The sequence below is a fragment of the Muntiacus reevesi genome, chromosome 18 (genome assembly GCF_963930625.1).
Source record: "Muntiacus reevesi chromosome 18, mMunRee1.1, whole genome shotgun sequence".
Taxonomy (NCBI): domain Eukaryota; kingdom Metazoa; phylum Chordata; class Mammalia; order Artiodactyla; family Cervidae; genus Muntiacus; species Muntiacus reevesi.
Window position 1 is genome coordinate 26121398 of NC_089266.1, and position 27362 is coordinate 26148759.

General features: G+C 46.8%; 1 protein-coding gene across 2 annotated transcripts in view; it reads left to right on the forward strand.

Annotated features, from left to right (window-relative positions):
- The window catches only part of MYCBPAP (MYCBP associated protein), a 38336-nt gene that overhangs the window by 6528 nt on the left and 4446 nt on the right, over positions 1-27362 (forward strand). Inside the window, exons 1-13 of one of the 2 annotated variants that reach the window (XM_065909141.1) lie at positions 9870-9952; positions 17878-18005; positions 18578-18737; positions 18845-18948; positions 19687-19873; positions 20123-20238; positions 20752-20902; positions 21793-21908; positions 21998-22113; positions 22587-22698; positions 24927-25116; positions 25511-25698; positions 26885-27031. In XM_065909141.1, the coding sequence (XP_065765213.1) occupies positions 9910-9952; positions 17878-18005; positions 18578-18737; positions 18845-18948; positions 19687-19873; positions 20123-20238; positions 20752-20902; positions 21793-21908; positions 21998-22113; positions 22587-22698; positions 24927-25116; positions 25511-25698; positions 26885-27031 (1758 nt within the window). In that variant the 5' untranslated portion in view covers positions 9870-9909. Of the gene's footprint in view, positions 1-9869; positions 9953-17877; positions 18006-18577; positions 18738-18844; positions 18949-19686; positions 19874-20122; positions 20239-20751; positions 20903-21792; positions 21909-21997; positions 22114-22586; positions 22699-24926; positions 25117-25510; positions 25699-26884; positions 27032-27362 lie in introns of those variants that run through there. The other variant, XM_065909142.1, reaches the window with a different exon arrangement.

The following is a 27362-nucleotide window of genomic DNA, read 5'->3' on the forward strand; positions in this document are numbered from 1 at the left end:
TGATCAAGTTGAATGAAATATTTACATAGATAAATAATTACAAGTATATTAACTCTTTGTCGTATTTGTTGCATTACTTCCAGCATGTTGTCCTTTTTATCTTTCATAGATTTTACTTTTTGGAAAGTGAGTTTTCTAGAAATTTCAAATATTTCTATATCGAGTCTATCTTCTGCCCTGTGACTTTTTCTGTCAGTTCCAAGCTCCAGAGATATGGTCAACTTTCAAGCTGGCTTTCTTCTCCCAGGAGAGCCATCTAATGTTGAGGGTGTGTCTTCTGGGACCAAATCTCTACTGTGCCGCTTCTTACCTGTAAGACTTCTCTCAAGTGAGATTGGTTTTCTTGACTGTTTAATGAAGGGATTGGACCAGCAAGAATTCCTGATTCCTGACAAGACAGAAGGAATACCTGTCATTTCTTTGTGATGCTGAAACTTGTCAGTAGGTAGCCCTGGGTTTCTGGAAAATCCCCCCCTGGCCCAGTGTGGAACTTGCTACCTTTCAGGTGGATGTGGGCCACAGGGCAAACCGACAGCCCCCAGGCAGTGTGACCAAGCAGAAGGGAGGTCCCTCATTAGGTGACTCCTCAGACAGTGCTCCTTGCCTCCCCCAGCAGGTCGGTCAGGAATGGCCCCATTCCTCAGGTGGCTACCTATGCAGGCGGGCTGCCCCTACTTGCCTCCCAGACTCTGACACCTGGGAGACACTCCACCAGAGCATCCCTTTCCTTTGCCCCTACCTCCGGCTTAGGTCTCTCCTGGTCCCTCCAAGACCTTGGGTCTCCTTCCCTCCATCCCTGCTGTCCCTGACACAGCATGGGACTTCCCCCTGCCCTTGAACCTGACCAGCTTACACAGGCCTCACTTTCTTGGCTGACCTTTCTTACTTTGATTAGGACCAAAGTGAGGGGCCAGATCCCCTGTCTGAGGCCTTGGCAGCCCTGATGGAGGGCAAGGTGGGCAGGGCCTGGGCTCACAGAGGCTGCTTCACAGCGCTGGGGAAGCTGCCGTGGACATGCCCCCGCCTGAGGACCCCTCCCCTTGCACTTACCCTTCAGATTAATTCATGAACAATAAAAGATGAACTATGAAAACTGCCAGCCTGGCTAGCCTAATCTTGAACAAGTCTGATGGTCCAAGAAGAATTTAAGGATCCTCTTCCTCAAACGGAGATTGAGCAGAGGAGTGGTGAGGTCTTCCGGCTTGGGGACCTGGAGCATGAATGCGTGTGTTCAGCTCTGCCGCCTGTGCTTCCCTCTTCTGTAACCTAATTTCTTCATCTGTAAAATGGGAGTGCTAATGATACTCTCTACCTCACTTGGTTTTTGTAAACTTTCAAGAAGTTAGGAACACATAGCTGAAACAACCAAAGGAAAGATAGAAATTGGATTTCATCAAAATTAAAAAATTTTGTGTGTCAAAGGACACGATCAAGAAAGTAAAAAGGGACTTCCCTGGTGGTCCAGTGGCTAAGGCTCTGAGCTCCCAAAGCAAGGAGCCTGGGTTTGATCCCTGGTCACAGAACTAGATCCCACATGCTACAACTAAGAGTTCGCATGCCGCAACTGAAGATCCCGCGTGACTCAACTAAGACTTAATAAACATAAATTTTTAAAAGAAAGTGAAAAGAAAACCTACAGAATGGGAGAAAATATCTGCAAATCATATATCTGAAAAGGGTCTAATATCCAGAATATATCAAGAAGTCCTACAACTCAACAACCAAAAGACAACCCAAGAAAGTGGACAGAGGGGACTTTCCTGGTTGTCCGCTGGTTACGAGTCCACCTTCCAATGCAGGGGACACAGGATTGATCCCTGGTCAGGGAACTAAGATTCCCACGTGTCAAGGGCAACTGGCTCCCTGGAGCCAAACTGACCCCTCTGAGCAACTAGAGAAAGCCTACATGCTGCAATAAAGAAACAGCATAGCCTACCCACCCCCAAAATGGGCAAAGGATGTAAATAGACATTTCTCCAAAGGAGATATACAAATGGACAATAAGCACTTTAAAAACTGCTCAATTTTATCAGCAATTAAGGATATACAAATCAAAACCATAATGAGATACCACTTCACATTCACTAAAGTAGTTAAAATTTTACGAAAGGAAAATGTTGGCAAGCACATGGAAAAACTAGAACCCTCGCACACTGCTGGTGGGAATGCAAAATCATGCAGCTGCTGTGAAAAACAGTCTGGCAGTTACTCAAAAAGTTAAATATAGAGTTACTATGTGACCCAGCAATTCCACTTCTAGGTATATGTCCCAGAGAGTTGAAAACATATGTCCACACAAAAACATATACACAAATAAATATACACAAATTTATATATATATATACACACAAATATATACATATACAAAAATAAATGTTCATAGCAATATTATTCACAATAGCCACAAAATGGAAATAACTCAAATGCTCATCAGCTGATAAATGGATCAATAAAGCTTGGTATATAACTACAGTGAAATGTTATGCACCAATGAAAAGAGATGAAATACTGACGTGCTATGTGGATTTAACCTTTAAAAAATGCTGTGTGAAAGAAGCCAGACACAAAAGGCCACATATTGTATGATTTCCTGTATGTAAAATGTCCTTAATAGGCAAATCCATAGAGACAGAAAATAGATGAGTGTTTCCTGGGGGCTGAAGGCAGGGGAGTGGATGGATACAGGTTTTTTTTTTGGTTTGATGGAAACGTTCTGGAACTAGATTGTGATGATGGTGGCACAATCTTATGAATATAGTAAAAATCTCTGTGTTGTACACTTTAAATGGTGAATTTTATGTAAAATTTAATATGAATTATAGCTCAATCTTAAAAAACAAGTCAGTACACATAAAGGGTAATACTTAGAAAGCTTAGAAGACTTCGATAACATGGGAGGGCTGAGCTAACTTGGTAACCACAGACACTTTCCTTGAATGAGAAGGAACATTGAAAAAAAAGCCGGAGAATCAGATTTAAACAGTGTTCAGATGACTTTGTCTATGTTAAGTTCCTATTGCTGCTATTCAATCACTAAATCATGTCTGACTCTTTGCAGCCCCATGAACAGCAGCCCAGCTTCCCTGTCTCCCAGAGCTTTCCTAAACTCAAGTCCACTGAGTTGGTGATGCCACCCAACCATCTCATCCTCTGATGCCCCCTTTTCCTCCTGCCCTCAATCTTTCCCAGCATCAGGGTCTTTCCCAATGAGTCAGCTGTTTGCATCAGGTGGCCAAAATATTGGAGCTTTAGTTTCAGCATCAGTCCTTCTAATGAATATTCAGGGTTGATTTCCTTTAGGATTGACGGTTTATCTCCTTGCAGACCAAGGGACTCTCAAGAGGCTTCTCCAACACCACAGTTTGAAAGTATCAATTCTTTTGCACTCAGCCTTCTTTATCGTCCAACTCTCACATCCATACATGACTACTGGAAAAACCATAGCTTTGACTAGACGAACCTTTGTCAGCAAAGTGATGTCTCTGCTTTTTAATACGCTGTCTAGGTTTTGTCATAGCTTTTCTTCCAAGGAGGAAGTGGCTTTTAATTTCCTGACTGCAGTCACCATCTATAGTGATTTTGGAGTCCAAGAAAATAAAATCTGCCACTGTTTCCTCATCTATTTGCCATGAAGTGATGGGACCAGATGCCATGATCTTAGTTTTTTGAATGTGGAGTTTTAAGCCAGCCTTTTCACTCTCCTCTTTCACCTTCATCAAGAGTCTCTTTAGTTCCTCTTCACTTTCTGCCATTAGGGTGGTATCATCTGCATATCTGAGGTTGATATTTGTCTTAGCAATCTTGATTCCAGCTTGTGCTTTAAACAGTCCAGCATTTTGCATGACGTACTCTGCATAGAAGTTAAATAACCAGGGTGACAATATATGACCTTGACATACTCCTTTCCCAATTTGGAACCATTCTGTTGTCCCATGTCCAGTTCCATTGCTTCTTGATCCGCATACAGGTCTTTGAGGAGGCAGGTAAGGTGGTCTCACATTCCCATCTTTTGAAAAATTTTCCAGAGTTTATTGTGATCCACACAGTCAAAGGCTTTAGCGTAGTCAATGAAGCAGAAGTAGATGTTTTTCTGAAATTCCCTTGCTTTCTCTATGATCCAACAGATGTTGGCAAGTTGATCTCTGGCTCCTCTGCCTTTTCTAATTCCAGCTTGTATACATCTGGAAGTTCTCGGTTCACATACGGTTGAAATTTAACTTGAAGGATTTTGAGCATTACCTTGCTAGCATGTGAAATGGATCACAATTGTACACTAGTTTGAACATTCTTTGGCATTGCCCTTCTTTGGGATTGGAATGAAAACTGACCTCTTCTAGTCCTGTGGCTACTGCTGAGTTTTCCAAATTTGCTGACATATCGAGTGCAGCACTTTAACAGCATCATCTTTTAGGATTTGAAATAGCTCAGCTGGAATTCCATCACCTCCACTAGCTTTGTTTGTAGTGATGCTTCCCAAGGCCCACTTGACTTCACAGTCCAGGATGTCTGGCTCTAGATGAGTGACCACACTATCATGGTTATCCAGTTCACTAAGACCTTTTTTGTAGTTTTTCTGTGTGTTCTTGCCACCTCTTCTTAATCTCTTCTGCTTCTGTTAGGTCCTTGTCTTTCTGTCCTTTATTGTGCCCATTTTTGCATGAAATATTCCCTTTGTATCTCCAATTTTCTGAAGAGATATCTAGTCTGTCCCATTCTATTGTTTTCCTCTGTTAATGCAAATTGATTATCTTATTGTTCTGGAGGTCAAAAGTCTGAAATGGCTAAAATTAGATGTGAGCAGAGCTGTGTTCCTCTGAGGGCTCTAGGACAGAATCTGTTCTTTGCCTTTTCCAGCTCCAAAAGATGGTGGCCTTCCTTGGCTTGTGGCCACGTCACTCTAACCTCTGCTTTCATCTTCACATCTCCTTCTCTGACTCTGACCCTCCTGCCTGCCTCTTACAAGGACACTTGTGATTCCATTGGGCCTATCTGGATAATTCTTGAAAATCTCCCCATCTCAAAATCCTTACTCACATCTGCAAAGTCCTTTTTGTCTTGTAAGATAACAAATTCACAGCTTCCAGCAAAGATATGTGGACATCTTTGGGGAGCCATTATCCTGCTTACCACACTAAGAGAGAAATTATCTAGTGGATTTGAGTGTTATGGGCCTTAACTTGAATCCCTTTCATCAGTACCATTTTCAGGGTACTTACACACTTGTTTTTTCTCTTGCATTGATCCTGGGAAGTCGATGAAGGCATTATTGAGCCCCTTCTGTTAGACAGTACATGAGACTCAGAGGGGAGGCACAGTGCCTTGGTCACACAGTTAGAAAGGAACTTGGGATTGTTAATTCAGCATTCTCCCACATCATCTGCCGCCACCCCAGTTCTAGGCCATGTGCCACTGGAATGGTGTCCTCACTGATGGAATGGGGGCAATTCCACAACTACCCCCACAATCTAGAGGAAGAAGGTCCCAAGGTGGGTCAGTTCCCTGGGCCCAGATCCTGCCCTCAGCAAGCAGCCTTCTCCTGATTAGACAAGGAGAAAGGAGGGGAAGTCAGACAGAGAACCTTCCTTTTGGGAGACAGCGTTGGTCCAGAGCCCAGAACTTGATATCCATCCATCTTGGACACGCCCTCAATAGCAGTCCAGGCAGATGATCCCGGGGTTTTTGCCCTGGGATCTCCACACCAGGAGGAGGCTCTGGTTCTCAGGCACATTGTGCTGCAAACCTCCCAGGGACGTGTCATTGTGGTTTACAGTTTTGCCTTTGAGAGCTCTGCCCCAGAGAAGCCAGGTTCTCTTCCAGCCCCAGAGGTATTGGAAGGCAGCTACCATGAACCCACTGATGTTTCCGGCTTCCCCTACCCATATCCTCTGTTGACATACCAGACACCACTCCAGGAACTAGGATACGTCCCTGAATCTGTGAGGTGAAGTTGCTGCTCCCTTGGACCTCATACTTTAGTGGAAGCAGAGACCATACAGAAGTTGAGATAAGGATTCTAGGAGCAAAATGGGGTGAGACATTAGAGGATGAAGCTGTGAGATCCATACTGTGAGGCTGGCACTGTCCCACCCTAAAGGGGAGAGGGATAGCCTAGGATGGAGCAATGTTGAGATGTAAACCCATGTTTTACTCTAAATTCCTGTTCTATGTGGCCTGCAAAACATTTGCCCTGTGTCCTTCCCCAGAAGGGAGGAAGAGCAGTTTGAGCCTTAAGGTGGTGCCCTGAGACTAAGCATCATTCCTGAGGTTGAAGTCAGCTCATTCTGGGAAGTGTCCAGCGATGGCCTAACTTCAGGGCCAAAGAGTATTTAATATTCCTGCTGCGTGTTATCTGAGCAAGTTTCTATTAAGTAGGGGAGTGGTGTGATATGTCATTTAAGGGGTCAGCCAGATTTCAAGGAGAATAAGGCTGATATGGAAAGTGAGCCAGGTGTGTGAGGGAATGACCAGATGTAAGGAGGAGGGCAATGCAGATGATGGGCTTCCTGTGTGGCTCAGTGGTAAAGAATCTGCCTGCCAAGCAGGAGATGTGGGTTCGATCCCTGGGTTGGGAAGATCTCTCTCCAATCTTGCCTGGGAAATCCCATGGACAGAGGAGTCTGGCGGGCTACAGCCCATGGGGTCACAAAAATTCAAACAGAACTTAGCAACTAAAGAACAACAACAACAGTGCAGATGATAAGGGAAAGTGCCAGGCATATATGCAGAAGTAAGACAAGTGTTAGGATGGACTAACAGGAAGGAACCAGACCTGAAGGGGTTGACTAGATGCGAGGGGCTTCAGACAGACCCCTGTAGCCTCAGGCTTTGGGGGGTGGGTGGTCCCTAGAAAGGGATGATGCAACCTGTGGAGGAAACACACTATTATTTAGGAAGGCTGTTTAGCCTCTGCAAAGAGTAGCTGAGGACAGGCCTGGGACATGGCTTCAAGGAAATAAACAGATGTGACGTGATAATTGATGTCATATCCTCTAACGACCCAGCCACCTCATCCTCCCCAGGCTTGAGGAGGTTGCTCAGAGTTGCTGTGCTAGGAGGAGACTGCAGTGGCTAAATGACACTGTGCCCTGAAGCGTGCTTTATCCCCTCGGGATTGGGTCCTGCTGTGTCTTCCCATGGAACGCCTGACCCCCGACCTACCTGTTGAACTCTTCTTTAGCAGCCTGCCTTAAATACTACTCCCCTAAGAAGGCTCTCCTAACATTTATATCCTGGCTTTCCCAAGTTGTGATTAATCCTTAGCCCATGAGTACATACGTTAGAGTTGGAAACCCACTTTTAGATGAGCCAACTCTGTTTCTAAGGCACCCTGAACTCAACCCACCCCACACCAGGGCCATGTGAATAAACCTTAGAGAATCTCTAGAACTGAGTGCAAAAATCATGTGCAAAACCAAGTGTGCAGATGAATGAATAAACATGTGGTATATCTATACAATGAAATATTATTCAACCACAAAATGGAATGAAATGCCACATCGATGGAACTTTAAAAACATTATACCTAGTAAAAATAGGCAGACAGGAAAGGCCAAATATTGTACCATTGCATTAATAGGAAATATCTAGAATAGGCAAATAAAAAAGAAAGAAAGTAAGTGGTTGCCATTGGGTGGGGAATGGGGAGAAATGGGAAGTGACTGGATATAGAGTTTCTTTGAGGATGAGGGAAAAGTTCTGGAACTAGAAAATGGTGATGACTGCACAACATTGTGAATATACTAAGTGCCATTGAACTGTGTTCATTAACATGGTGAATTTTATATACATGCATTTTACCATAAGTTTTAAAAATCAAATGTACATTTCTTGGAGGGAAGTTTCCCAACTTTGATCAGATTCTTTAAGCAGCTCAGATCTGGCCTGATAACTTGATGATGAGGATGGTGATATGCAGGCCCAGAGAGGGGAGGCACCTGCCCAGTGTCACTCTTGGGCTGGGGGCAGAGCCCTACCAGGTTGTGTACCTGCCTGACCATGTCCCTTCTTCTCCTGTCCTTCAATCTACACTGTCCTGTCCCTGAACAGCTCCCAGGCCTCTGTCCCACTCCCAGCCAGGCTACCCACAAGCTGTGTAACTTCCCAAAGTTCCAAGACCTTCCAGAAGCTGAGCACATGGATCAGTTTCACAAGTGCTTGTGTTGTGGACCCTGAGCTCCTAAGAACAAGAGATGTGCACTTTCCTTCATACCTCAGAGTTCCAGTGGTACCCGTGGATGTGAGCTCATCCTATCTCCCTCCAAGAAAGAGCTTGCTGTTCTCCTGCAAGGAAGGCAGTTAGCCGACAACCTCTGAATGAACATTCTTTCCTCAGATGTCCACAGTGGGTTGGCCAAGACTTTGTCAGTCTGCAACACAGCCTGAGGCTCTCCCAGCCTGGTCCTGCTCCGTCCCTTCCCCTCTTCACAATAAACCTCTTGCACTCCTATCTCCATCTGTGTCTGTTTCCTGGAAGACCCAGATGACACAGTCCCCAGCTGGGGGTATCATAAGCATTCAGTAAATGTTCATAAAGCAAACTGAACTGGGGACTCCCTGGAGGTTGGAAGAAGGTTGGTGCCTAGGCCTCAGAAAACAGGAGAGGAGGGGCTGCCCATGGAGGACGTGCCAATTATAAGCAGAGTAAAGGTCTACAGGGGTATGGAGAAGAAGTCTTGCCCCTGGAAGAGTCCCAGTAGTGAGGAACACATAGGGAGCCCGGGAATTGACCAGACCTACTGGCATTCTTCCTAGCTCTTCCTCTGTCTGGGGCAGACTGCAGCAAAGCTCAGAAATGTCTGAGATCCCTAGCCTTGGGAGAAGCAGGTTTGAATTGTGCTTTTGGTTGGCCCAGTGATTTTATATTCTCTTCTTTGGTGGATCTCAGTTTTTCCATCTATAAAATGGGTACAGAGAGCATCTCCCCCTGCCCCAGAATGATTTTGAGAGTTGACTGAGACATCCCTACAGTTTATGGAGGGTACTGTGTAGGGCAGTTTAAATGCCTACTGTCAGTTAATCCTTACAGTGACCCTGTATAGGAGGTATTATGACCTCCATCTTACTTGAGAAAACTGTGGCTCACAGAGGTCAAGGGACTGGCCTAAGATCACAGTTAATAAACAAGGAGAGTTGAGATTGGAATCCCGTTCTGTCCTGCTCTAGATCCCCTTCATTATTCCACAGTTTCTGAGCCACAGCTATGTGCTAAACTTTGAGTTAGGATGGGGACAAAGGACAAGCCAGCCCCACTCTCACTGCGTTTATATTCTTACAGACAGCGGCCAACCACTTAAACACAGTAATTCCAGAATGCATTAGGGAAGAAAAAAAAAAACACACAATACTGTGTGCATTTGTAAAACTGAGACAACAGAAAGGGCTATTTTAAATTGGGAGTAGGAGTGGGCCAAGGGCAGCATCTCCAGGCACAGAAACAGTGTGAGAAAGCCCCAAGTCCCCAAATCTGGTAAGTGGTGGGCGGGGAAGGCCAGCAGGCGCAAGTAGAGGACAGGCAGGGGCCACTGGACTACTGAAGTCCACGGGAAGCCATCGGGGGTTTTCAGCACTGAGCGAAAGGATCATCGATCCCGCTGCGATAGGGCAGCGGGAGAAACAGGGAGAGCGCGGAGGTAGCCGGGCTGCAGGCCGCGGTGGGCGTCTGGAGAGGCAGCGGGAAACAACAGCGGGAAACGGCAGGGAGGGGCGTGGTGCAGTTACTTACCTCCCCCTCCGTCTCCTACCCCCGCCTCCTCCCCACCCTTCCTCCCCGCCTGGCTCCGCCCCGCCCGTCTGGCCAGTGACGTCTCGGCGCTCGCCGGCGCCGCCTGTGACGTCACGACCCGCGTTGGGGGCGTTGTCGGGGTGGGCACACAAGGAGCTGGCCGGCGGCTGGCGTGTAGGTTCGGCACAATGAAAAAGGTGGCTTCCAAGCAGTCTCCGCCAAAGTTGTTCGGTGGGTGAGCGCCCTCGTGCGGGGCGCTGGTTGCTATGGACGCCCCGGCTGCTGCTGGCGAGCGGGTGGGCGCGCGCAGGGTCGCGGGGGCTGCCGCACAGCCTTATTTTTCCCGGTCCCCGCGGCTCTGGGCCACGCTCTCCGCCGTCCGGGCGGCCCCATGAAGTCTCTAAAGAAGGATTCCCGCCTTAGAATACCTACAAACAGATTCTTGGAGGCCCCAGAGAGCGTGAAAGGTTGGCGCTGGCTGCCTTGGTGGTTCAGGAGAGCCCTTACAGGGGCAGGGGTTATTGGTTCACGACACGGGGCCTGGAGGATGGGGGTGACCCCAGGATGGAGGTAAAGATCACACCGGAAGCGGGTTCGGGGCAAGGCGTGCCCCATACCTTTGATGGGGCCCTGGGGATGGTGTACAAGGCAGAGAAACTCAGGGAAGGGAGATACAGGGCAAGGGGCCTTGAAGATGGGGACAAAGGAAGCAGACTACTGACAGAGGTCTCAGGGATCAGTTGTCCGGGAGATGACTTTGGGAAGGAAGACATAGAAGACCTTGAACAGTATCTTAGGTTGGGACATAGTAGGTGGAGACCTTTGCCTTGCTGGGGTGCAGAAGATCCAGGATAAGAGTTTAAGAGTAGAAGGGGCAGAACATGGGGTCCTTGGAAAAGAAACTCAGGACAGAATGCAAGAAACATGTTAAGGTGGTGAAACCAACAATTTTTGTGGGATTCTCTGGGAGGTGTCACCTAAGAGCCTTACTGGAAACCAGTAGAAATGCTTAACTTGGCCAATTTTGTTTTTGACTACCTTTCCCACCATGTGACCTTTCTAGCCACATTGTTTAACACCTGTTCCACTTGTTTATGGAGAAGGAAATGGCAACCCACTTGCCTGGAAAATCCCATGGTCAGAGGAGCCTGGCAGGCTACAGTCCATGGGGTTGCAAGTCGGACTTAAGAGACTAAACCAACCACTTGTTTAACCTGAAGACATGTCTTGCTTCCTGGCCTCTGTGGCTTCCTCTGGTTGCAGGTGGGAGGACCCCTGGGTGCCTTGACAGCAGGCTAACTGCCATGGACATGTTCCCATTTACAACCCACTTCCTCTTCAATCTTTTTTGCTGTTCACATTTATCCAGGGTCTGCTGGGTGTGGGCAGTGTGCTGCACAACAAGACTATCGGTGGTAATTGTGGGACCCCAGACCTCAGGAAACCAAGGTGGAGAAACCAGTCAAGTATAAAGGTTGTAATATGACTGCCCATAGGTGTCAAGGGGGATCAGAGCACCTGACCCAGGCCTTATTGTTCAGTTGCTCAGTCATTTCTGACTCTTTTCAACCCAATGGACTGCAACATTCCAGGCTTCCTGTCCTTCATTATCTCCTGGAGTTTGTTCAAACTCATGTCCATTGAGTTGGTGATGCCATCCAAACATCTCAACTTCTGTCACCCCCTTTTCCTCCTGCCCTCTCAATCTTTCCCAGCATCAGGGTCTTTTCCAGTGAGTCGTCTCTTCACATCAGGTGGCCAAAGTACTGGAGTTTCAGCTTCAGCATCAGTCCTTCCAGTGAATATTCAGGGTTGATTTCCTTTAGTATGACTGGTTTGATCTCCTTGCAGTCCAAGGGACTCTCAAGGCTTCAAGTCTGTCACTGTTTCCATTTTTTCCCCATCCATTTGCCATGAAGTGATGGGACCAGATGCCATGATCTTAGTTATCTGAATGTTGAGTTTTAAGCCAGTTCTTTCACTCTCCTCTTTCACCTTCATCAAGAGGCTCTTTAGCTAATCTTCACTTTCTGCCACTAGGGTGGTATCATCTGCATATCTGAGGTTATTGATATTACTCCTCACAATCTTGATTCCAGCTTCATTTAGCCCAGCATTTCACACGATGTACTCTGCATATAAGAATTAGAGGGGAAAGTTTTCTGAAAAAGATGATGTTTATCTTGACAATTGCTAGTCATAAATCATGATATACAAGGTCAGTGTCAAGAGGGGGCAGGCCTGGAGTCAGTAGGATTCCCTGGGAGGCCTGGAAAGAATGGCCTTCTTTAATGCTTTTTTATAGTATAGAAGTCCACTCTAGGCTACACTGAGATGCTCTTTCATAATAACACTTTTTAACAGGAGAGAAAGAGAAAAATAGCTGGTCTTCTTTCCCAAGGGTAGTCAAGGACTTTCCTAGTTACTGCCTCCTGCTTACCTAGATTCTGGAGATCATATCAGATTTGAACTTTCTACTGTAAACAAATCAAGGAAAGATTTTGTTCACTGCATATTTAATAAGAGGAAATTTAGTTCGTTAAACAGTGTTTGAACCTACTGTATAGCCCAAGTCAATATTTTATAGTAAGCTATAAGGGAAAAGAATCTGAAAAAAAATAGATTATATATATATGAGTGTGTGTGTGCATATAACCGAACACTATGTTGTACACCTGAAATTAACACCACATTGTAAATCAATTATATTGCAATAAAAAAATTTTAACTAAAAAAATAGCCAGAAACACAATTTTAAAAAATAGACCTTGATTTAAGAGCATGCATTAATGTGAGGAAAGAAAAAAAGCATGTAAGATAACTTTTTCCTTCTAAATACCTGAGGGAAAGCCTCTAATGTAGTTGGGCCATACTCCCTCCTACCCCTAAGGTGAGGAAAGAAAAAAAGCATGTAAGATAACTTTTTCCTTCTAAATACCTGAGGGAAAGCCTCTAATGTAGTTGGGCCATATTCCCTCCTACCCCTTCCAATATAAAATTAATCACCAACTGTAATCTTTTGTTATGTTTCTTCACAATCTCTGAATTATAGCAAAAAGGCAAACAAAACCTGTTTGGGGACCTGAGTCTTCTTTGACTTCTAGGTTTCTCCTTGCTCTTGTTGCTAAGAAACTGGGAAATCTCCCAAACTCCCAGATGCCTCTCCAGCATCAATTAAAGCTCAGCCTTGGTACGGACAGCCCCTCCCTTGATTCCTCCAGTGCAACTGTGAGGTCAGAATTTCCCAAAGACCTGAATCAACACTAATAAAGAATAGCATTTAGATGAAACAGGAAGCAGAAAAACTAAGAGTCCAGGTTTCTTTTCCCTCCATAGCTCCCTCCTTCCCCTCTCCCAACCTTGTGCCTCCCACCCACCTGAGAACCTTGCTTCCCGCTGCCTGGGCTAGCTCCCGCCGAGGTGTCACCTGACTCCCCTGTACAAGGGGGCTGGTCTCTAACCCTCTCACAGCTCTCAGGACATGGGTGAAGTGCCAGCTCTGTGTCTTACCAGAAGCCCCCATTCAGCTTGGGTTTCTGGACCAAAGAACTGGAAATAGCTGGGCCTCTAAAGGTTCAGTAGGACACATACTTCCACCCTGTGGAAACCTCATTTCAGGTCCTGACATGACCCCCACAGGATTGTCCTTCCCGCCTGGTCTCCCCAACTTGCCTCTGCCTCTCCTGTCTTCCTGGCTTACCCTCACTGAGTGAGTCTCTGAAGTGCTGCTTTCATCAACTCTCTTCTGAACCAAACCTCCTCCTTGCTAACAGAGAACAAGCAGATGCTTCAGACTTAGTTTACAGAGGCATGATGCCCTGGTTTCCCTTTCATCCCCAATGTCACCCCCACCTCATCCCCAGGCCTTCTGTGTCACCATGCCTCACATGTGCCATGCTCAGCCCCACGTCCACCTTTGCTCTGATTGTGAGCTCACCTCTGCTGCTCTGCCTATGCAAAGACTTCTGATCCTTCAAGGTCTAACTTAACCTGTGAGGCTGCCTCTGACCCCCATAGCTGCTCTTCTGAAACTTGACTTAGACTCCTAACTTTACGATCTACATCCATCTGTTCCTTCTTTGCTGTAACCAAAGCTCTTGTTTGTGCCACTAATTTAGGCTCTTACGTTATGACTGATGTGTGTTATTGTCTGCTGCTGCTTTCAGTTTCTCAAGAGAAGGAGCCGTATCTTGACCATTTAATACCATCTTTTCTGTAATTTATAGTATATAGAAGGTACTTGGTATATATGCATGTTCTCTAAGGTGAACTGAAGTTTAAAATGTATATATCTTTTCTATGACTGTTAACTAGAACACACCATTCCCTGACTGACTGCAGTAGCACAGCATATATTGTACTTCAGAAATCTTTAGCAATGTTGAAAGTTTATAAATTGGTACATGGTAATTATATACCCATCAGTAAAAAAAAAACAAAAGACCACCTATCTGGAGATGCTTAATCCCTTGAGAAGATGTAGAACCAGCCAGAGTGATGGAGGAAGCAAATTTCCTGGAGAACATAAATAATACCAAAATATCTATAAAAGCAGATCTTCAGCTGGTACCAGTTCTCTTGGGCTATCACCAACTTCGGCACTGTGTAGAAGGGAGAGGTGAAGGAGAGATGGCACATTCCAGGCCTTCCTTTCACAGAGGTGGGAGGAGCTCCACATCTGGTGGGGGTGGGACCAGAACCTGTGGCCAAGCCACGCAGCCCCTTGTGTGTCTGTGTGTGCAGGTCCATGTGGCTTGGCTGGTAGGTGCTCCTGAGTTTCTACTGACCCCATTGCCGCAGAGATGGACTCTGGCCAATATGCAAAATTCGGAGTTATTAATATATTTCAATTGATTCTGGCTTGGGTTTTTTTGACCACTGAGTATGTGGGCATTTTCTAAAAACTAGTTTGATTCTGGTAAGAAGAACTAGAGAGCCTCTTGATGAAAGTGAAAGAAGAGAGTGAAAGAGCTGGCCTAAAGCTCCACATTCAGAAAACTAAGATCATGGCATCTGGTCCCATCACTTAATGGCAAGTAGATGGGGAAACAGTGGAAACAGTGGCTGACTTTATTTTTCTGGGCTCCAAAATCACTGCAGATGGTAATTGCAGCCATGAAATTAAAAGACGCTTACTCCTTGGAAGGAAAGTTATGACCAACCTAGACAGCATATTAAAAAGCAGAGACATTATTACTTTGCCAACAAACGTCCATCTAGTCAAGGCTATGGTTTTTCCAGTGGTCATGTATGGATGTGAGAGTTGGACTATAAAGAAAGCTTGGAAGGACTGATGTTGAAGCTGAAACTCCAGTACTTTGGCCACCTGATGCGAAGAGCTGTCTCATTTGAAAAGACCCTGATGCTGGGAAAGATTGAGGGCAGGAGGAAAAGGAGATGACAGAGGATGAAATGGCTGGATGGCATCACCAACTCGATGGACATGGGTTTGGGTGGACTCCAGGATTTGGTGATGGACAGGCAGGCCTGGCGTGCTGCGGTTTATGGGGTCGCAGAGAGTTGGACACGACTGAGTGACTGAACTGAACTGAACTGAACCAAAACACTTACTTTGATGTTTGAATGACACTGATTCAAAAAATTAGAATACCATGAGAAACAGTGGACAAAACCAAGTTGTGTTTTAAAGTCCTAAAGGCAGTGCTTTAGAGTTTTCTTTTGCTTGTAGGGCCTTATTTCAAAACTTTCTGAACCAGAGGGCAGCACACAAGAGGATACCAGCCAGAAAAAAGAGATGGATTTGAAACTGTTAACCCACCTCTGTAGAAGGAAGGCAGGGAGTGTGTCCTCAGTGGGGAGTAACTTGCCTCTGCGCCGTGCATTCTCAGTACTATACTCTGGCACATGAGAGATACAGGCTCAGATCACTCCACTTTCCTCCTGGGCCATGAACTGTATCTTAGTCACTTCACCTCTGCAATAGACTCCTAAGTGATCTTGTGCTCATTCTTGGACCCACTAATCCATTCCTTGCCATCCCGTGGCCCACGAGGTACAAACTGAAGCCCTTTACGTGGCTCACTAAGTTCTTCATGATATGGCTCCTACTTTTCTGTCCCGGTTCTGCTTCCTACTTCCCACCTCACTGCACTCTACCTATTTAAAAACACATGCTTCAGTTTCAGACGTGTGCTCTATCCTTTCTTGCCTCTAGGCCTCGTCATGCTGTGCCCTTGGGGATTCCTATCCTCCACTTCCTTTCCCTTGTCTCTCATCATCCTTCAGCTCTCAGTTAATTACCTCCTTAGGAAGCCCTCTGTGACCACTCCGCACACTGGATTGAGGCCCCTGGATGCTCCCATAGTCACTCTAGTTGAGTCTGTTTGACAGTCTTGCCTTCCATGGGCATGTGCTCTTTGAAGCTTAAGACTTTGCCTTATATCCCCAAAGCCTAGCACAGTGCCTGGCATATCAGTTCAGTTCAGTTCAGCCACTCAGTCGTGTCCAGCTCTTTGCGACTCCATGGACTGTAGCACACCAGGCTTCCCTGTCCATCACCAACTCCCAGAGCCTACTCAAACTCATGTCCATCACGTCAGTGATGCCATCCAACCATCTCATCCTCTGTCGTCCCCTTCTCCTCCCGCCTTCAATCTTTCCCAGCATCTGGGTCTTTTCAAATGAGTAGGTTCTTCACATCAGGTGGCCAAAGTATTGGAGCTCTAGTTTCAGCATCAGTCCTTCCAATGAATATTCAGGACTGATTTCCTTTAGGATTGACTGGGTGGATCTCCTTGCAGTCCAAGGGACTCTCAAGAGTCTTCTCCAACACCACAGTTCAAAAGCATCAATTCTTTGGCGCTCAGCTTTCTTTATATTCCAACTCTCACATCCATACATGACTACTGGAAAAACCATAGCTTTGACTACTAGATGGACCTTTGTTGGTAAAGCAATGTCTCTGCTTTTTAATACGCTATCTAGGTTGGTCATAGCTTTTCTTCCAAGGAGCAAGCGTCTTTTAATTTCATGGCTGCAGTCAATATCTGCAGTGATTTTGGAGCCCCCCAAAATAAAATCTCTCACTGTTTGCATTGTTTCCCCATCTATTTGCCATGAAGTGATGGGACTGGATGCATGATCTTAGATTTCTGAATGTTGAGTTTCAAGCCAACTTTTTCACTGTCCTCTTTCACTTTCATCAAGAAGTTCTTTAGTTCTTTGCTTTCTGCCATAAGGGTGGTGTCATCTGCGTATCTGAGGTTATTGATATTTCTCCCGGAAATCTTGATTCCAGCTTGTACTTTAGCCTGGCATTTTGCATGATGTACTCTGCATATAAGTTAAATAAGCAGGGTGACAATATACAGCCTTGATGTACTCCTTTCCCAGTTTGGAACCAATCTGTTGTTCCATATCCAGTTCTAACTGTTGCTTCTTGACCTGCATACAGATTTCTCAGGAGGCAGGTCAGATGGTCTGGTATTCCCATTTCTTGAAGAATTTTCCACAGTTTGTTGTGATCCACACAGTCAAAGGCTTTGGCGTAGTCAATAAAGCAAATGTAGATTTTTTCTGGAACTCTCTTGCATACAGAAGATGTTTGAACAGTATTTATTACATGGAAGAATGTGACATAAATGGCCAGTGGTGAATATTCTGCTTTTCCCAGAGCATCCAGATTTTTATCAGTGTCTCAGGAAACCCAGTGTCTTCACCCAGAAGAACAGACAGTACCATCACTGGGGGGAGGAGACTGAGGAAGTGTCTATTTTTCCAGAGCACTGCGTCAGAGTCACCTAGGGAGTCAGGAGCCAGGAAGCTGCATTTGTAAAACTCCCCAAGCGATTCTGAGGTAGACATTTAACTAGCATTTGGGAACCACTTATTTAGTCCAGGTTCCTCTTTTTACAAAAGAAAACTGAGACCAAATGATGTACCCAAGGTTGTCCAGCTATAAGTAGCACAGCCTGGAATGGAAGAGCTTCTGATCTCAGCTTCAGCTACAAAGCCTCGGCCACCGTTTGGAGGGTGAGCGCGGACCTACAAGAGAGAACTCCTGTCACCCCAGCAAAGCGCTGCCCAGGCCACCTTGGCAGCCTCTGCTGTCCATCCAGGTGTCTGGCTTTGGCCGCCCCCCACCATGGAATATAAAAATATCTATTTTTAAACATGAACTATCTGCTCCTTTTCAGAAAAGAAGCGGGCAAAGGTACCTGAACAGCCCACACCCCCAATTCAGGAAGAACCTGAACCTGTTAGCAATGTGCTACAAGGAGATGACATTCTTGCCTTAGCCATTAAGAAGGAAGACTTGAGGAAGGTAAGGATGAAGTCCAGGGATCCTTTGCTGCAGGAACCTCTCCTTGCCACCTGGGTGGTCTAGAACTTCAACCACGTCCATTGCCTGTCCACTGCCTCCCTACTCAGAGGGAGTGTCTGATTCCATGGAAGAATCCATCAAACACAAATCTGTTCACTTTTGCACCTAACAGAATTTATTATGTCCTATTAACATTTCTAAGATTCGTATAGAACCACAGAGAAATGAAAGAATGAAGTAATTTGCTTCCCATAGAGGTGAGTGATGCCATCCCCATTTCACAGAAGGGACAATGAGTTACAGATGTGGATAACCCCCTCCTTTTCCTGGGAAAGTTAGCCACTTCTCACCTGAAATATCTGGAGGCATGAGATGTTTTTATTTTTTCTCTAGGATGTTAATAAGTCTCATAGCTGTTACAAAGGCATTTCCTCAACAGAACATATGGACAGATCTCGAGAAACAGATTTGTCTGCCTTCAGGAATTCCACCAAGAATTAGGATAGAGGAGAAGGGTGGCTTTTTCCCCTCCCTTTGATCTCATGTGAAATCTCTGTCTTATTTCTTTTTAGCAACATATTCCTCGCCTTATTGAAACAGAAGATAAACGTGTGATTACCCAGAGATTTATCATCCGTAAACCCAAACCCAAGGATCACAGGAGGAAGGTCTCACACTTAGTTGCGCATCCTGCTACTCCAGATGCAGCCACAAAGCCCCTGGACCCCTCTGGTGTGCACTGGCATCAAAGTTCATGAGCTATCCTGGAGAGAGTGTGGGGCCGGTCAGAGTACCCGCTGGCTATAGCTCGCCTTCTCACCTCTTGTTTTTGCTTCCAGGACCAGGTGACATCTTTCATGGCAGTGACCAGATCCTGCCCCACCACATCCTGGGGAGTCTCCAGGACTTTAAGAGAATTGCACTTGCTCGAGGGAACACTCAGGTTCGTTTGTACAGAGCTGCCTGAGGGAGAGAAATCTCTGAGGTCATTGCAGTCTTAACCACCTGGCAGAGTCCAGCAGGACTGGGGTTACAGAATTTGAGGTGATAAGTGACCCTTCCCCCCAAATAATGAAGACTGTGTAAGCTAGCTTCAGCAGAAGTCTGGAATTCACTATAAGGAGATAAGAGCCTGGAGCAACCCAAAGGCGAGAGTGTGTCTGCCTCTCATCAGACTGAGCCCGCCCCCCCCTCCCCACTGCTGTCTGCACCCCAGCTTTATTTCCCCTCCTCCGTCCACATGGTGGAGGAAGATGACTCCCCATACCTGCCAGGGCCACATGGAGAGACTGTCTGCCTTTCCAACTTTCTCGTCATGCAGCACTTCTCTCTCTCAGTTCCTTTAGTTTCCTGGTTCCAGGCAGAGAATCTCTTAGGTGTTAAAAGGCCTGGGGTCCAATAAAAATGACTCTGTCGTGCAGCAGGTGAGGGTGTCAACATCAGCTGGGAGGAGGACAGATGCAGTAAAGGACATTGACCACAATCTTCCCGTGCTGGGTGAGAGGGGACTGACAGCGCCCCTGGTTCTGTGATTTGCTTTCTGTCACTTGCTACCTTGTGGCCCTGGAGAGGAGGGACTCAGCAGAAAGGGAGGACAAGCAGGAGTTTAGGCCTGGAGAAGTCTGCTCAGCCCCACTGCCACGCCTTCCCTGGCCCTCCACACTCACGTTGCTCTTTTCAGCTGGCTGAGCTGATACACACACCACCCTGTCTGATGACCCTCATCTCAACTGAAGAAGAGCCAAAGCAGGAAGCCCCAAAAGAAGAGAAGGCACATCCTCCCAGGGTCCCACGTCTGCAGCACAACTTTCTGAAAAACTGGCAGCGCAACATAGCCCTTCGGAAGAAGCAGCAGGAAACTCTCAGTGGTGAGCAGGGCAGACAGGACACCTGCTTGGCCTCACCTGGCACTGAGGCGCTGCTGCTGTGTTTTTTCTCCCCCTCCACCCGCAGAGCCTGGATGCAGGCTGCTCGCTTTTGTGCTGAGAACTGCCAAGTGCTTCTCCAACTTAGTGGGTCATGAAATGAGCCCAGTGACTGGAGCTGATCAGCTCAGAGAGCTCAGGCCCCTACTTGTTCGGATTTGGTGGTGACATTGCATTCTTGGTTCTCTTTAGAACGGCTGAAGAAGCCAGTCAGCGAGCTGCTAATGCACACAGGAGAGACCTACAGACAGATCCAGGAGGAACGGGAGCTCCTGGACCGAATGCTGTCAACACGGTCTGATGGGAAGGTAAGGACAGTGCACCCTGTGGGAGGGGTCTGGACAGCTGGGGACAAAAGAAATCTATCCAGTACAAAGCTTTGTTAAACCCTCAAGGTCTTCACTAACTTCTATTACTGGTTCTATTACTTGTCATTCAGGGACTGGCCAGATAAATAATCTGGCCTGTGGTGGTCACTGTTAATTTGAGGAGAAAGATAGCACAGGTACTACATTATTAGAATAGTCTTTGTCTTGGTTTAGTCTCCTAAAAGCTGAGGCTCCAGCTTTCAGTAGCCCCAGGGCACCATGATGTGCTCTGGTATCTCAGTGCCTGGACCAACTTGCCCTCTCTGGGGCCAGGTAAACATATAACATGGCAGCCTGCAAATAAGAAAGCTGTGCTTCTCTCCTGTTCTCAGGGCAGCATGAATTCCCCAGAGGGAGCATCTGTAGTCTGTAGAGCTCTTGTCTTCCCAGGCCTCCCACCCGCCTCTCTCAAAGGTGCTCAGATAGTCTGACTCATCTGTCCTCCATTGACAGGGCTGTGAATTGACCAGTGGGTTCTGGAGTCGACTGGAATACTTGGGAGACGAAATGACGGGTCTGGTAATGACAAAGACAAAAACTCAGCATGGCCTCGTGGAGCCAATCACTCAGATCAAGAAGCCCTGGTCCATCCAGGCAGAGATGGGTGAGGAGTGGGATGTAAAGGAGACTGGCCTTGGGGGTAAAAATCAGGGTTCTGGTGTGGTGGTCCAGTCCCCTCCAGTAAGATGAGGGGGGCAGTGATGGGAGGGACCCAGCTCTAGGGCGTCACTGTCCTTAACTGCACTGAGCCTCCTCGGCTGAGCATCTGGAATGTGGCCCGTCTGAGCTGAGATGTGCCATAAGTGTAAACTACACTTATGGGTAAACTACACACTGGGTTTTGAAGATCAGTTTGAAAAAATAGATTTTATTAATAATTTTCATATTGATTACATGTTCATATTGATTACATGTTGAAATGATAATATTTTTAATATATTGGGTTAAATATATTACTGTTTCTTTTTACCTGTTTAAATGTGGCCTCTGGAAAATTTTGATTACATATTCATGACTCCCATTTGTGGTTTGCATCATATTTTTAATGGGCAGCACTGCTTTAAAGGCTGCCAGACTACCTGGGTTCGGGTCCCAGCTGTGTTGAGTTTGTGAACACCAGTGAGTTATTTAACCTCTCTGGGCCTCAGCTTCCCATCTGTAAAATACTCATGGGGTTGTGAGAGGGTTAAATGAGACATGGTGTGTATTAAGAGGTTCTGACTCATTGTTAAACACAATAAAAGGTAGCTGCTATTGTTATTTTTATTATAATCCAAAAATTTGATGGTCTGGAAGCTGGTTTTGCCGCAGTCCTGTGAAGGGCTGCTGAGGCAGTAGGTGTGGGGCCTGGAGGAGGGAGCCCAGCTCATGGGGAAGCTGTGTTTTCAGCTATCCCAGCAACGGTGCTGGAATGGGTATCTCAGAGCCCTTGAACATGGGTAGGGAGGGGGCATGGCAGCAGCCTGTGCTTAGGGTTCTTGGACCCTGCTCTAGGGTTGCCAGCCCAGAAGGACGCGTGGTACCGCTACACCTGGGATCGGAGTCTGTTTCTGGCCTGCCGACGCAAGGAGCTGCAGAGCATCATGGCAGAGCTGAATTTTAGCCAGCAGGTTGGTGAGGCCTCTGTGCCTAGTCTGAAGCCCCTCAGGGTGGGGCCTGTATTCAGTCAAATAACCTTTCCTTTCTCTGTCTCTCTGAGGATATTGATGGCCTGGAGGTGGTGGGCAAAGGGCGGCCTTTCTCCACTGTTACGGTGGAAGACTATTCAGTGTTTGAAAGGAGCTCGGAAAGCTCCTCTGAAGACACAGTGCACTTGTGAGTTGGCCCTGGGCCTGAGGGAGAGCGGTTGGAGAGTGTGGCTTCCCCAGTACCTGCAAGTATCCTGAGGCAGGCTTCCCTCCCTGGAATCAGAGTGCCTCCCTCCCAGCCTCTTGCTCCTGACTGTCACCCCCTCCTCTGGCCCATTCAAAGGAACACCTGTGCTTACTCTACTACTGCCATCTGTTCCCTTCCAGCAACCAACTCCTAACGGGGTTTTCCTAGACATTCCTTTGCTCATAAATGGGGCCCCTCCAGACTCCCCTAATGCTGCGTGGCTCTGCATGAAGAATCTCTTTTTATGTCCAAGAACCTTCCATTGCAGGAATGGAGCAGGATGGAGCTGATGATGCTCCACTGGAGGGTAGAGCCGGGCACATCTCCACATTTTCTGGCAGCCATCTCCCTGGGCTCCATGTGGCAAGACTGTGGCAGGCTTAGGAAAAATATGTCACTGGATTGTCTTACAGAGACTTATTGGCCAGTTACCCTGATGTGGTTCCTATGCCTGTTCTTGGCCCTTCTCTGCTGTTCTGTGGGAAGCCAGCCTGCTGGATCCGAGGCAGTAATTCAGAGGACAAGGTAAAACTGCCTTCACCCTCACCCATCTGCTGGAAGGGCCTCCCTCGTGAGGCAATCTCAGGGTGACTGTGGCAGTCACAAGGAGCCTGAACATTCTCCTATTTGCGTTTTTATCTGATATCACCTTCAGCATATGTTTGAAAATGTTAACAGCAACATTAACTTGAGCCAGAATAAAGTCACAAGTCTGAAAAGAGAATGTCACAAGCCACCCAGTTTGTACCTAGTCCCCAAACATGTAAATAAGCAAACCTTCTCAAACAGGAATGGCTTTGTTGTTGTTTGTTGTTCCGTCACTAAGTCGTGTGCGACCCCATGGACTGTGGCACTCCAGGCTTCCCTGCCCTTCGCTGTCTCCTGGAGTTTGCTCAGATTCATGTCCATTGAGTCAGTGATGCTATCTAACTATCCCATCCTCTACTGGCCCCTTCTCCTTTGCCTTCAATCTTTCTCAGCATCAGGGTCTTTTCCAGTGAGTCAGCTCTTTGCATCAAGTGTCCAAAGTATTGGAGCTTCAGCTTCAACATCTGTCCTTCTAATGAATTTCAGGGTTGATTTCCTTTAGGATTGACTGGTTGGATGTCCTAGTAGTCCAAGGGACTCTCAAGAGTCTTCTCCAGCACCACAGTTCGAAAGCATCAATTCTTTTGCTCAGCCTTCTTTATGGTCCAGCTCTCACATCCATACATGACTACTGTAAAAACCATACTGTAAAAGCCATAGATTTGACTAGACAGACCTTTGTTGGCAAAGTGACGTCTCTGCTTTTTAATATACTGTCTAGTTTTATCATAGCTTTTCTTCCAAGAAGCAAGTGTCTTAATTTCATGGCTGCAGTCACTGTCCACAGTGATTTTGAAGCCCAAGAAAATAAAATCTGCTACTGTTTCCACTTTTCCCCCTTCTATTTACCATGAAATGATGGAAACAGATGCCATGATCTTAAAGTTTTTTGAATGCTGAGTTTTGAGCCAGGTTTTTCACTCTCCTCTTTCACCCTCATCAAGAGGCTCTTTAGTTCCTCTTCTGTTTCTGCCATTAGAGTGGTATCTGTATAGCTGAGGTTATTGATATTTCTCCCAGGAATCTTGATTCCAGCTTGTGAGTCATCTAGCCCAGCATTTCACATGGTGTACTCTGCATAGAAGTTAAATAAGGAGGGTGACAATATATAGCCTTACCATACTCTTTTCACAATTTGGAACCAGTCTGGGCTGCCCAGGTGGTACCAGCGGTAAAGAACCCACCTGCCAATGCAGGAGACATAAGAGACATGGGTTCAAATCCTGGGTTGGGAAGATCCTCTGGAGAAGGAAATGGCAACCCACTCCAGTATTCTTGCCTGGAAATCCATGGACAGAGGAATCTAGCAAACTACAGTCCATCAGGTCCCACAGAGTTGTACACAACTAAAGTGACTTAACATGCACTGTTGTTCCATGTTCATTTCTAAATGTTACTTCTTCACCTGCATACAGGTTTCTCAGGAGATAGGTAAGGTGGTCTGGTATTCCCATCTCTTTAAGAATTTTCCATAGTTTGTTGTGATCCACACAAAGGCTTTTGTGTAGTCAATGAGGCAGAAATAGATGTTTCTCTGGAATTCCCTTTCTATGTGATCCAAAGAATGTTAGCAATTTGATCTGTGGTTCGTCTGCCTTTTCTAAACCCAACTTGTACATCTGAAAATTCTCATAGTGCTGAAGCCTAGCTTGAGGGATTTTGAGCATTACCTTGCTAGCATGTGAAATGAGTGCAATTGTACACTAGTTTGAACATTCTTCAGCATTACCCTTCTATGGGATTGGAATGAAAACACATTTTCCAGTCCCATGGCTACTGCTGAGTTTTCTAAATTTGTTGGCATATCAAGTACAGCACTTTAACAGCATCATCTTTTAGGACTTGAAATAGCTCAGCTGGAATTCCATCACCTCCACTAGTGTAGTTCATAGTAATGCTTCCTAAGGCCCACCCACTTAAACTATTCTTCAGATGTTAAGGAGTAGAAATGTTCATCAGATATAAGATCTGCTTTATCTCCTCTTCTTACTGTTGATGGCAGAGACAGCCACTTTTGGGGTATGATGCCAATGTGTTTGAGAGTGGCCAGGCCCTGGAAGCCCAGGGCAGGAGACTTCCAGTGCCAAACCCAGGAAAGTCCTGGCAAACCAGGCTGAGTTGTTCACCCTAGGCCAGGACATCTCTCAGACCTCCTCCCTCCCCAGAGGCATGTTGGAATTGCTGTCCGCTTGACCTTTGAAACTCTAGAAGGGGAGAAAACATCTTCAGAACTGACCGTGATCAATAACGGCACAGTGGCCATTTGGTACGACTGGCGGCGGCGGTCACAGTGGGACTCTTTCCAAGACCTGAAGAGGAATAGGATGCAGAGATTTTACTTCAACAATCGGGAAGGTACCTGGGGGAAGCTGCCCACTCACCCCTCCTACAGCCCAAGTCTCGCTCATGCCCAGGCCCTGCAAGCATGAGCCCCTCTTCCCCCCTGTCCGTCCCATCTCTTCCATGAAGTGTGCCGTCCCCTGTTCCCATCAGCTGAGGGAATGGTAGAACACCTGAGAACACGGGAGTGAGCCACCAGGGGCAGAAACAGTTACCCATACACACAGACCTGAGGCTAGGACGACCAGTTGTCCCTCTTGCCTGAAGTCCCACATCCCAAGAACGCCCTCAGTTCTTCACAAGCTGGGACAGTTGGTCACCCTAACAAGGCTTAGTTAACTTTCTACACACAGGCTTGGGGCTCAGTAGCTCCCACCTGGTGGAAAACCTCTGTCTCTGTCCCTCTCAGGTGTAATTCTGCCTGGAGAAACTAAGAACTTTACCTTTTTCTTCAAATCTTTGAATGCTGGGATCTTCAGGGAGTGTTGGGAGTTTGGAACCCACCCTACCCTATTAGGAGGTGCTCTCCTGCAGGTCAACCTCCATGCAGTCTCCTTGGCCCAGGACATTTTTCGGGAAGAGAGGAAGTTATTGGAGGTAAGGGACACCAGATCTTAGCCCCTGTGAACACTCCGTAGGTAGGTAACGTAGTGTTCTTCCTGGCACTGCCTGCAGGGATCTTGTTACTTCCAGCCCTAGAGGTGAACTTTTAAAAAACAGATACTCTTGTTTAAAACCCCTCCTCAGGGGGGCTTGTGATGTAAAAGATAGGTGAGCAGGCAAGAGAAGGGGCAGCTTTGAGCTCCACCATGCATGGCCCTACTTCATTAGAAAGAAATGAGATTGGCTCTTAAAATGCAGACTGAATGGAAGTACTTGCTTAAGTGTAAACACTATTGTCTGGTGCTATCCAGTGAAGGTGCATTTAACTGGCAAGACTTCAAAACTAGACAAAACCAGAGAGAACGCTAACTAGTGGGCCGGGCACCAGGAGGGAGTGTGAGGTGGGAAGTGGGAATGTGCTGGCCCATCAGGCTTGCAGCCTGGCCATCTGGTGCTATGCTCTGTGGGATTCTGCAGAAAGATGTGCTTTTTTTATTCATTGTGACCCCCAAACACAAGCCAGCTACTTCAGCTGGGTTCAACCCCTGGTGAACAAAGGTGATTTTGACAAGTGTAATGTCTGCTTCACTGCTGACTGTCGGACCAGCCTCTCTCACGAGATGCTGCTCCACTATTTTCTGTAGCAGGGACCATGTGACTAAGTCATGCTGTCAACAAGGCAGTCCCTGAGCCTTGCCCTTCCTCCTTATCTGGGGGAAATGCTGACTGTGTGGCCTCTTGGCCCCGTGAAGGAACAACTTCTCTGGGTCTGACCCTTCCTCTGGATCCTGTCAGCCTCTTTTAGGGAACAAGGATCTTTGCGGGGAACCGAGAGGTTTGCGTCTGGTAACAGGAGAGTACGTGTGTGTGTGTGTGTGTGAGAGAGAGAGAGAGACAGAGAGACAGAGAGAGACAGAGACAGACAGACGGACAATGGCAAGAACTCTGTCGACAGGAAGGCAGACAGTTCTGGGGGGGGGAGGGCGCCGAGAGGTTTGCGTCTGGTAACAGGAGAGTACGTGTGTGTGTGTGAGAGAGAGAGACAGAGACAGACAGACAGACAATGGCAAGAACTCTGTCGACAGGAAAGCAGACAGTTCTGGGGATCTGCCTCCCCTTGAGGATGCAACATGGGTTTTGAAAGCCTGAGCTGCTGCTTATGCCATGTTCCTTTCCCCAGAGCAAGCTGGCCTCCCATGAAGCGGTCACCATCGTGGAGAACATGCTGCAGGAGCTTCTGACGGGGATCCTGACGCCCGAGCGCACACAGTCACCTGTGGATGCCTCTCTCACTGAGGAGGACTTGTTCCACCATAGGAATCCTCAGGTACAGGCCCAGCGCTGGCCCCTGCCCATTTTTGTGCTTGCCCTGGGAGAAAGTAATAGCAAACCCTTTGTGTGCCAGGATCTGTTCTGAGAAACTGGAGTAACTCTGTTTCTCCACAGCAGTCCTATGAGATGGGTACTTTTTCTATCTTCATTTTACATGGAAGAAACTGAGGCTCAGGGAGGTTAAGTAATTTGCCCAAGAAAACTTAGCTACTATAAGTGAATGCTAGGTGATAACAGAGCTTCAAAAACTTCTTATTCAAACTCAATCTTCCTCAGAAGCCCAAATGTATAAGAAGCCTTAAGTTGGAGGTGCTCAGGTTGAAAGG